The 11,847-nt window shown below is 45.6% G+C and overlaps 1 protein-coding gene and 1 non-coding gene across 2 annotated transcripts; one reads left to right on the forward strand and one right to left on the reverse strand.

Annotated features, from left to right (window-relative positions):
* The first annotated feature begins 323 nt into the window (after positions 1-323).
* fadd (Fas (tnfrsf6)-associated via death domain) lies at positions 324-11,446 on the forward strand. Its single transcript, XM_060839128.1, has 2 exons — positions 324-739; positions 6,382-11,446. Exons 1-2 carry the CDS (start codon positions 436-438, stop codon positions 6,654-6,656), a joined length of 579 nt encoding a protein of 192 aa, XP_060695111.1. The 5' UTR covers positions 324-435; the 3' UTR covers positions 6,657-11,446.
* Positions 10,423-10,495, reverse strand: trnai-aau (transfer RNA isoleucine (anticodon AAU)). The gene has a single exon. It is a non-coding gene; the product is annotated as a tRNA-Ile (tRNA).
* Positions 11,447-11,847: the final 401 nt, after the last annotated feature.

Genomic DNA, 11,847 nt, shown 5'->3' on the forward strand with positions numbered 1-11,847 from the left:
CAATGTGTCCTCCGGGCCGCTGGAGGGGGTGCAATGTGTCCTCCGGGCCGCTGGAGGGGGTGCAATATGTCCTCCGGGCCTCTGGAGGGAGTGCAATGTGTCCTCCGGGCCGCTGGAGGGGGTGCAATGTGTCCTCCGCGCCGCTGGAGGGGGTGCAATGTGTCCTCCGGGCCGCTGGAGGGGGTGCAATGTGTCCTCCGGGCCGCTGAAGGGGGTGCAGTGCGTCCTCCGGGCCGCTGGAGGGGGTGCGGTGCGTCCTCCGAGCCGCTGGAGGGGGTGCGGTGCGTCCTCCGGGCCGCTGGTAGCGCTCTGTTGGGAGTCGGAGCCCCCGGAAGAGGTCGGTGCGGCGCCATTTTGTTGTTACCTCCCGGGGTGGGCCGGGGCTTTGGCGGGAGCCTGCGGCCTCGAGTGTGTTGTTGTCCCGGGCGGGAGGTGATGGAGGCTGAGGGCCGGCTCGCGGCGATGCGCTTTGCCGCGCTGTTGAACAAGATCTCCCAGAGCCTGAGCCGGGACAATGTGGATTCGCTCAAGTTCCTTTGCCGGGAGATGATCGGGAAGAGGCGGCTCGAGGTGATCGCCAGCGGCCTGCAGCTCTTCCAGCAGCTCGAGGAGCTCAACCTGCTGGGCCCCGACAACACGGACACCCTGAGCGGCCTCCTCTCAGCAATACAGCGCCATGACCTGCAGCAGCAGCTGGGCGCCTTCCAGCAGCGGGGCCAGGAGCCGCAGGCAGACTCCGGTAACCGCAGCAACGGGCAGGGGGCAGGTCAGAGGTCAGGGGGCAGAGGTCAGCACTGGGCAGGAGCAACACCCCCACCCCCCAAACCCTGACACCCCACCCCCCCGACACCCTCACCCCCTGACACCTCCTCCCCCACACCCCCACCCCCCCAAACCCTGACACCCCACCCCCCGACACCCTCACCCCCTGACACCTCCTCCCCCACACCCCCACCCCCCCAAACCCTGACACCCTCACCCCCTGACACCCTCACCCCCTGACACCTCCTCCCCCCCACCCCCCCAAACCCTAACACCCCACCCCCCGACCCCCCCACTCCCCGACCCTCCCCACACCCCCAACACCCCCCACCCACAACACCCCACCCCTGACAACCCCGCCCTCCCGACCCCAACCCCCCTGACCCCAACCCCAACCCAGCACACCCCCGACCCCACCCCCCCATCACCAAACCATCATCTCCCAGTCCATACAGAACCTCATCACCTCAGGAGATCTCCCACCCACAGCTTCCAACCTCATATTCCATGAACCTCGCACTGACCGGTTCTACCTCCTCCCCAAGATCCACAAGCCTGACCACCCTGGCCGACCCATTGTCTCAGCATGCTCCTGCCCCACTGAACTCATCTCTACCTACCTCGACACTGTCCTATCCCCCCTAGTCCAGGAACTCCACACATATGTTCGAGATACCACCCACGCCCTCCACCTCCTCCAAGACTTCCGTTTCCCCGGCCCCTAATGCCTCATCTTCACCATGGATATCCAATCCCTCTACACCTCCATCCACCATGACCAGGGCCTCCAAACTCTCCTTTTTTTCCTCTCCAGACGTCCCTGCCTTGCTGTGTTCCCCCATCCTCCTGCCTGTCCCTCCTGATGCTGCCTGGCTTGCTGTGTTCTCCCAGCCTCCTGCCTGTCCCTCCTGATACTGCTGGCTTGCTGTGTTACCCCAGCCTCCTGCCTGTCCCTCCTGATGCTGCCTGCTTTGCTGTGTTCCCCCAGCCTCCTGCCTTTCCCTCCTGATGCTGCCTGCTTTGCTGTGTTCCCCCAGCCTCCTGCCTTTCCCTCCTGATGCTGCCTGCCTTGCTGTGTTCTCCCAGCCTCCTGCCTGTCCCTCCTGATACTGCCTGCCTTGCTGTGTTCTCCCAGCCTCCTGCCTGTCTACCTTGAATTCCGGCATTTGCAGTTCTTTCTCTCATACGTAGTCACTAGAGCAGTTCAGTTCTATGGAGTCTTTATGTATGGAGAGCAAACAAACTCAAGGCATTTCTTACTTATACAACGCTATTTACGTATGTTTGAAGCACCGGGAGGGTCTGAGAACTGAACAGTTGTGCTTTGGCTGAAGGACTCGCAAGTATATATCCAAATAGAACTTAAACATTATCAGGATTTCTGCCTCTACCACTCTTAGTCGTTGAGTTTCGGATTCCTACCACTATCTGGGTGAAAATATTTTACTTCACATCTCCTTTAATTTTTCAGCCCCTTACCTGAAATCTATGCCTCCTGATCTAACAAGAGTCTGTGTCTGTAGGTCCCTCAAAGTTGCCACCCAAGTTGATAGGACATTTAAGAAAGTATATTGTGTGGGGGGGCTTTCATTAGCAAGGGGATCGAGTTTAAGAGCCATGAGGCTATGCTGCAGCTCTGTCAAGCCCTGATTAGACTAAATGGGGAATATTGTGTTCAGTTCAGTTTGCCTCATTACAGTTAGGATGTGGAAGCTTTAGAGAGAGTGCAGAGGAGATTTACCAGGATGCTGCCTGGACTGGAGGGCATGTCTTATGAAGAAAAGTTAAGTGAGCTAGAGCTTTTCTCATTGGAGCGAAGAAGGATGAGGCGACTTGATAGAGGTGTACAAGACAATGAGATGCATAGATGGAGTGGATAGCCAGAGACTTTTTCCCATGATGGAAATGGCTATCAGAAGGGGACATAATTTTAAGGTGATTGGAGGAAGGTATAGGGGAGGTATCAGAGATAGGTTCTTTACACAGAGAGTGGTAGGTGCGTGGAATGCACTGCCAGTGGTGGTAGTGGAGTCAGATACATCAGGAACATTTGAGTGACTCATGGAGAGACATATGGATGATAGTAAAATGTAGGGTATGTCGGTTAGCTTGATCTTAGAGTAGGATAAAAGATTGGCATAACATCAAGTACTGAAGGGCCTGTACTGTGCTGTATTGTTCTAAGTTCTAAGGGGAATAGTTGTTCCGGTCTATGCCCCTCTTAATTTTATACATCTCAATCATGTCCCTCTTCAGTATCCAAGGAAAACAATCCCAATCTCTCCAATCACTCTTCATAGCCAAAACCCTTCAGCCCAGGTAACACCCTGGCAAATCTCTTGTGCACCCTCTCCGGTTATCACATCCTGCCTACAATATGGATTCTAGACCCTGCAGACCATGCTCTGTCTGCAGCCTAACCAATGTGTTATCGAGTTACAGCGAAACCCCCCTGCTCTTAAACCCCGGCCCAGCTCCCTGCTGTTATACTCGTGTATCCTACATGCCGCCTTAACCACTTTATCTACCTGTCCCACTACCTTAAGGGAGCAGTGGACATGTATACCAAGGTCTCTGTGCTTTCCAGGGTCCTACATCACCTCACACTTATCTGCCTTAAATTCCATTTGCCACTGACTAGCCTATCTATAATCCTGAAAACTAATGATTTGGAGATGCTGATGTTGGACTGAGGTGGACAAAGTTAAAAATCACACAACACCAGGTTATAGTCCAACAGGTTTAATTGGAAGCACTAGCTTTTAGAGCGCTGTCTCTTCATCAGCTGGTGTTCTGTGATTTTTAACCCTGAAAATTAAGGCTATTCTCACTATTTATCACCCCACCAATTTTCATATCATCTATCAACTTACTGATCAATCATCCTAAATTCAAGTCTAGAATCAGAGAATTCTACAGTGGGAAAACAGGCCATTCTGTCCATCAAGTCCACAACAGCCGTCAGAAATGTATCCCACCCAGACCCACCCCCTCTACCCTATCCCATAACACCGCATTTAACATGGCCAATCCACCCAACCTACACATCCCTGGATACAATGGATAATTTTCCATGGCTAATTCACCTAATCTTTGGACTATGGGAGGAAACTGGAGCACACAGAGGAAAGCCACACAGACACAGGGAGAATGTGCAAACTCCGCACATTCAATCTCCCGAGAGTGGAATCAAACCCAGGTCCTTGGTACTATGAGGAGTTACACTGAGTTACTATGCGGCCCAGTCATCCCATAAACAGCAAGGACTACAACATTCATCCTTGTGGAACCCCACTGGACCCAGACTTCCAGTCACAAAAACAGCCATTAACCATCACCCTCTGCTTCCTGCCACTCAACCAATTCCAGATCTGATTTGGCAAATTTCCTTGGATCCCGTGGGACCTTCCGTTTGTGGGTGGCACGGTGGCACAGTGGTTAGCACTGTTGCCTCACAGCGCCAGAGACCCGGGTTCAATTCCTGCCTCAGGCGATTCTCTGTGTGGAGTTTGCACATTCTCCCCGTGTCTGTGTGGGTTTCCTCCCGGTGCTCCGGTTTTCTCCCACAATCCAAAGATGTGCAGGTCAGGTGAATTGGCCATGTTAAATTGCCGTAGTGTTAGGTGAAGGGGTAAATGTAGGGGAATAGGTCTGGGTGGGTTGTGCTTCGGCGGGTCGGTGTGGACTTGTTGGGCCGAAGGGCCTGTTTCCACACTGTAAGTAATCTATCAATCTCCCAAGTCTTATCAAAAACCTTGCTGAAGCCCATGTAGACTACATCAAAAGCATTGCCCTATCTACACACCTGGTCACCTCTTGGAAAGATTCAGTCACATTGGTCAGGCATGACTTCCACTTATTAAAACCATGCTGATTGCGTTTGATTAATCCCTTCCTCTCCAAGTACAGTTTAATTCTGTCCCTTGGAATTGCTGCCCAACACTGAGGAGAGACTGATCAGCCTGTAACTTTCTGGTTTATCCCTTGCTCCCTTCATGAGCTGTCCTGCAGGTTTTTGACCCCCACCTGTGGTCAGAGAGGGATTGAAAATCATTGATGGCAGTCCTCCTATTTCTTCCCTTACCTCACTCAACAGCCTGAGATACATTTCATCATCTGGCCTTGGACTTTTAAGCTGACCAGACTACTCAGAAATTTATCTATATTTATATTCATTTCTTCAATTATAATACAGTCTTTCTCCCTGATTTCTCTATCCACATCATCCCTCTCATTGATGAATGTCAACATAAAGTATTCATTTAGACCCTTACGCATATTCTCTGGTCCCATGCACAAATGACCAAACATGGTCCTAAATGGGTCCTACTTTTTCCCTCGTTATCGTTTATTCTTAATGTACCGGTGAAATAACTTGTAATTTTCCTTGATTTTACCTGCCATTATCCTTCATGTCCCTTTTTGCTCTTCTAATTTCCCATTGAAGATCCCCCTCTGCTTCTCAGTTCTATACTCCTCTAGTGCTTCTGTTGTTTTGGACCCTCGGTATCTGTCATAAATCTCTGTTTTTCTCTTTATCCAATCTTGTATACCTGTCAATACCTATTGTTCACTGCATTTGATGGTCCCACCCTTTGTCTTTATTGGAACATGTTGGCCCTGTACTCCTCCTATTTCCTTCTTGAATGTGTCCCACTGTTCTGCACAGATTTGCCTATTGGCTTTCACTCCACTCTGACCAAATCATACCTGATGTTCTTCAGCTTGGCCTTCCCCTGTAGCCTTGGTACAAACAGTTTTGCTTTGCATTGTTGCTGTAATTTGTTTAGATGCTGTACAGCACGAATCCAGATTAAGATCTGGCTACGTCCCATCTTGTGTTGTGCTGACTGACCAACATTAGCTCCCGGTCTGTCACAGCCCTTATAAAATACTCATCCTTGTTTATATCCAAGTGTTGAACTATTTTGATCTCTGATTTTCTCCAGCCTGCCCTACAAAGATGTTAGCCCCAGTACAGAAAGATTGAACAGATTGGGAATGTTCCTTTGTAAAAGGGAGAGACTTAGCTGAAAGCTGGTAATATTGTCTCAGAATTATATTTGGGTTAGAGGGAGTATTTTTAGGAAATGTTTTCATTTTGGGGAGAATCTAAAACCTGGGACCAGGATCCAAAGCTACTAGATAGAGAGTGAGTGGTTTGAATGTGGAACATGCTACCACAAGTAGTTGGTGAGGTACGTTACTTTAAAAACTTTCAGAAAAGGTCATTGAGTACATGGTTCAGTTGGTAGCACATTTCACCTCTAAGTCAGAAGGTTTGAGTTCAAGTCCCACTCCAGGGCTTGAACATAGAATTCAAAGTTGACACTCTAGTGCATATAGAGTAGTACATTGTCAAAAGTAGCACCTTACTGATGAGACATTAAACCAAGGTCCCATTTCCCGCTCAAATACTGCCTGAACTGACGTTAGGTACTTTATTGCTATACAGTATAACTAAAGATTTTGTGATGAACAAGACAAGGGGCACATCTAGTGTTTTGTTGCACCAGTGCTACTTTTATGGATGATTTAAGAAACTGTCACCTGACACTGAGTTTAGGTTCATGACTTTAATTCAAAACTTAGCTTCATTGAATTCTTTTTTTTCCCCAGGGAATCTGAATGTTGCATTCAATATAATTTGTAATGAACTTGGAAATGAATGGCGGATGTTCGCAAGAAAACTGGGACACAAAGAAGCATTACTTCAGCAGATCGAATACAAACATCCACGCAACATGCGAGAACAGATTCATCAGTCTTTGATAGAGTGGCAGAAAAGAGAAGGAGAACAAGCTACTGTAGATAAACTGCTATCAGCGCTAAGGAGCTGCAAACTTAACATGGTAGCAGATTCTGTTGAAGAAGAGGTATATAAGTCTGATTGATTTCTAAACTGAGAACGCAAACTATTATCTCAATGGCACAAAAATACTTGAGACATCCAAAGCAAATACTTTGATTCCTTTTGAAACTTAAAGGTGCAGTTCTCTTGTCCAGTAACCTTTACTTAATTCTATAATTACCATCGAGCTCTTACTGATCAGAGTTTTGTTGAAAGTCACTGAATGTTTGAGGTTACTCATGGCACTCAACTCAAAGGCTTCCTGCGTGTTCCTCTGAAGAAGTATGCATTCACTCTATAACCTCATTGCAGTGGTTTAGAATACACACCAGTATTAACCTCAGAGTGTGAATTGGATGTGAGGGTTCAAATTACCTGGAGCACAAAGCAGCATTAACTGCCTCCTTCATTTCAGGCTTTTCTGCATATTCACACTGCTATGACAGCAAGATCAATGAAAGGCAAAATCACTTCACCACAGGATCATAGTGTGAATGCAGACCTCAATCAAGTTGTAAAACAATATTTGGAATAAGTTCCTAAAACTGTTTTGGATTCCTGTGGGGAAGAAAGAACTCTGACAAATTTTGCAAATGTCTTGGGAACCTTCACAAATTATGTTGTTCAAAGCGACAATACAAATTGCATTGTTTTTAAAATTGTGGAAGATTGTACTTTCTTGATAAATTGCCAAGGATAAAACATTGAATTATTTCAGTTTTTATTCCTGATGGAAAGAGCTTCCATGATATTACCAGCTATAAAAACTGTTCATCCAAATTTGTACTGAACTGAGGTGATGAATTGGTACGACTGAAAAAAGATGCAATCTGGTTTTGAGAGTTGTTGACCACAAGATCTGTTAAATGAAGTTTGGCTTACTATTTGCCAGAATAGTAAGGCTAATTTTGTTAACTTCTCCACCTTGGCTTCACATAAGTTTTACAATTCTTGTGATTACTAGACACCTGCCCCCCCAATGCAGGGACTATTGCTCCATTAGGACAAATGCCTGAATACTTGAATGCAGTATTTTCTGTCATTATCTTCTCTGCTAGCTGTCCAGTTTCATCAGGATAGACGTTGAGATGCTTGCCTGAGTGTTAATGTTTCAAGTGAAAGGCCTTGCATTTGTCCTTTTGTCCAGGTTGCAAGGATAGCATGGAGGGAAATTGCATCAGCGCCCTCTTTTTGTGCTTTTTGCAAACAAACAAGAAAACCTAAATTGTACAACACTGTTCATGATTCTAGAGCAGGGAGCAATTTAGAAGTTTTGTTGCTGTCTTAGGGAAATAGAACAGCTAGTTTGTGCATGGCACACTCCCACAAACCACTAAGTAACTCAGCTCATCCATTTGGAAGTGTTCCTCAGGGGATAAATATTGCTCAGGACATCTACAAAAGTCTATTTAAAAAAGTGGCATAGGATTTTAAAATCCATGTGAGAGATGAAGAAAAGGATTCTGTTTAACATTTCATCCTAAGATAGTAATTCAAACAATATGACCCAGATTATAGGATAATCTCTGGTATGGAGAGATTATTTTAGAAGCAAATGTTAAACAGTTTGGGACTCTACTTATAGAATTCTTACAACATGGAAGCAGGCCATTCAGCCCACCACAGCCCTCCAAAGAGCATCCCACCCCACTTCCCTAGCCCTGTAACCTTGCATTTCCCATGACTTTTCCACCTAGCCTGCACATCCCTGGGTGCTTTGGACAATTTAGCATGGACAATGACTGTTGGAGGAAACTGAGCACCCAGCGGAAATCCGCACAGACAGAGCATACAACGGTCGTCAGAGGGTGGAACCTGGGTCCCTGACGCTGTCAGGAAGCAGTGCTAACCACTGAACCACCTTGCCACCCATGGAGTTCGTGAATGTACTCACTAGAGTTCAGAAGAATGAGAGGCAATCTCATTGAAACATATAGGATACTTAAGGAGCTAAACAGAGTAATTGCCAGGAGGAGTCTAGGAAATAGTCTGAAAATGGAGGGGCACCGATTTCAGACTGACGTGAAGGAATTTCTTCTTTCAGAGAGGTATGAGTCTTTGGAATTGCTTGCCAGAGAGAGCTGTGGGGTAGAGACAGATCAATTCTTCTGGGAATCAAGGGTTAAGGTAGAAATGCAGGGAAATGAATAGAAGGAATGTTGGATGATCCTGTTGAATTGCAGAGCAGGATCGAGGGCCAAATGGCCTACTCTGTTCTAATTATTATTATATAAACACTGGAAATACTCAGCAGTGTGGCAGCAGGAGGGGAGAGAAAAATAAGTTAACATTTCAAGTTCATCTGAGCTGGAAAAAGTAATGCAGATGTTGCAAGTTTTTAAGCAAATACCCAGGTAAGGGAAAAGATGGAAAGGACAAAAGGCAAGATCCATGATGGGGTGGAAGGCAAGAGTGTTGAAATGACAAAAGAGGTGATAGACAAGTGAAAAGGAAGTGGTAAAGGAGCAAGGTCCAAAGGTGGTGTAAATGGTCAGTCCAGAATCATAAACCAATAAAACGAGGGCATTACTGGAGTTCTGCAGTGGGGCTTGAATTGACCAGTTTGATGCAAGTATAAATACTGCCACCTAGGTCTGAACTTAGTGCCACTTAAATGTAATGTTGGCTGTTATTTCAAAGGAAATTGAATATGGAAGTAGGGAGCTTTTGCTAAAACTATACAATACATTCATACTGGCATTGGAGACAGCCATGAGGCTGCTCCTCGGTATGGAGGCACTGTTTATGTGGAGAATATGTTGAACGTGTACTCATTGGAATGTAGAAGAATGAGAGGTGACCTTTCTGAAACACACAAGATTCTTGGGGGACTTGACCGGGTAGGTATGGAAAGTTGCTTCCTCTTGTGGGAGAGTCCAGGTCCAGAGGGCATCATCTCAGAATAAGTGGTCACCCATTTATGACACAAATGAGGAATTTCTGTCTTAAGGGTCATGAATCTGTGGAATTCTTGTTGTCACTAAGTATATTCAAAATGTGAGACAGAAAGATTCTGAGTCGGTGAGGGAATCGAGGGTTTTGGGGGAAAGGCAGAGAAGTTGAGTTGATGATTATCAGATCAATGATCATCTCATCCAGTGGCATGAGTGGCCACTTCTCTCGCGTTTTATGGATTCAATGTATTCTCTAGTTCTTTTGTAATGAGGAATAATCTCACAATGTGCATGCAAACGTAGTTGTTATACAACCACACTGCTTGGAAGGAGCAATCATTTTGCAACATGCCTGTTTTAGGTGAAATGACTTTCTGCATTCCATGTGTGTATGCCGGAGACCACAGCTCCAGTTTCTTTGTTAAGGACCTGCTTTTAAATATTTGGGAGAACCTACCCTTGAGGGATTATTTTTGCGTTTGCTGCATAGGATGAGCCAGTCTAAGAAGCGCCTGAAGCATCTGCCCCGAAGTATGGTATTAACTGGCACACCGGAGCACGAGACGTGCAAATATTTCTTTTTCTTCGTCATGATTCAGCGTGTGCCATATCATGTGATGAACCAAAAACCTGGAATGTTGAGCTCTGTATGATATATACTATCAGCTGGTATCACTTAAGGAGCTATTTAATTTTCAATTCCCATGCATAATATTTTAGGAAAAAGTCTTCAGACTTAACAAACCCAAACAATTATTGAAAGATCAAACTATCAATTGCTGGTCAGATTTTGAGAGTTCCCTTTTTTTTTGCCAGTGATCAACTTGTCTCTTTGTAAGACAAGAAATAAGAGCAATCACCAACCCTGACATGGCACTGCAAACATCGCTGGCTTGCCCACCTCAGCCCTACACTTGGTCAGTGTGGGGATTGAACCCACACCTTGGCATTATTAGCACCACGCTCTAACCAGCTGAGCCAACCAACCAATGCGCCGAAATGTCGATTTTCCTGCTCCTCGAATGCTGCCTGACCTGCTGTGCTTTTCCAGTGCCACTCTAATCTAGGCTTATAACCATGAAACAATTGTCGATTGTCAGGAAAAACAATCCTGTTCACTAACATCCTTTGGGGAAGAACATCTGCCGTACCTATCCTGGTCTACATGTGACTCCAGACCCACAGCAATGTGGCTACCCCTTAAATGCCCTCTGAGCAATTAGGGATGGGCAATAAATACTGGCTGAGCCAACAACGTCCACATCCTGCGAACAAATAAAGAAAAAGTATTTATATTCTCATGTATTCTTAATTCCTTTGTCTCAAACCCATTCTGTTGTGCCCTGCAACAGTCTTCCTCAGTAGACTAGTCCTAAAGCTTGTTACTTTGAGTGAGTATTTTGCCTAGTTCCCTCCTGTACTGATTGTAACAAGGTCAACCAGGCAGACCTCATTGATTGAGTTCCCTGATTAATAGCCCCAATCTGGTCAAGTCAGGGAGCCTTGGCTAACATATATTAACAGGTGATTAGAATCTCCTCAGGTTAGGGGACTGACTCAGTGTGTTCCTGCTACTGTTGGATTCTGGTTTTGAGGAGGAGAGTTTATTTCTCTCTCCCCTTGTCAAGGGAAGACATTTGTTCTTTTGGTTTACATTTTTTTGTGTTTGTTTTTCCTTTCGATTTGGACTGTCTTCAGCTGGGCAGGCAGTTACCACCACTGCTGCAGCCTGGGCCTGCTCCTACAAGAAAAAGAAAAGTAAATAAACAGGAGTGTCAGAGGTTCTGGTCAGTCTGAGAGCTGGCTCTGAGGGAGCTGGACCAATGTTGAGTATTATGCATGTGTAAATAAAGGGTGATTTGGTAATGGGATACCAGCTTTTATGAAGTTATTTCATGTAGTATTCAAATTCTCCACAATAAATAATGTTTTATAAGTATCCATTCATTATCTTGAAATCTCTTTTCAAATGATATCTAGCTCAACTTCCTCAACCTCTCATTAAAGCAAATGTGCATCACATTTCAATCCCATCTTGTTCTCTATTGCATCAAAAGCAACAATACCCTCACTGTAAGAGTAGCATTTACTGGAATCGAGTTTGGGAGGTTTGTATTCTTTGGCTCTTTAATGGCTGTTTCTCTTTTGGTACTTGAGTTTCCCTTTTTTAAATTGTTCTTCTAACTGAGTTTTGAGAGTATCTTCATTGACATTACTATCTAGGAATGTTTTTGAAAGGAATTTGAGTGTTTATGTAATACCTTTTACAGCTTCAGAAGTTTCAAAGGGTATTATGGCAAATGTACTTTTTTGAAATGTAAGAACCAAGAATGAATTTGT

The sequence above is a fragment of the Hemiscyllium ocellatum genome, chromosome 18, assembly GCF_020745735.1.
Source record: "Hemiscyllium ocellatum isolate sHemOce1 chromosome 18, sHemOce1.pat.X.cur, whole genome shotgun sequence".
Lineage (NCBI taxonomy): Eukaryota > Metazoa > Chordata > Chondrichthyes > Orectolobiformes > Hemiscylliidae > Hemiscyllium > Hemiscyllium ocellatum.

Bases quoted from the DNA above. Each gene is read 5' to 3' on its own strand.
- fadd (XM_060839128.1), top strand. From the start codon at position 436: ATGGAGGCTGAGGGCCGGCTCGCGGCGATGCGCTTTGCCGCGCTGTTG. The intron at 740-6,381 runs GTAACCGCAGCA...TTTTTTCCCCAG, and splicing joins GGAGCCGCAGGCAGACTCCG to GGAATCTGAATGTTGCATTC.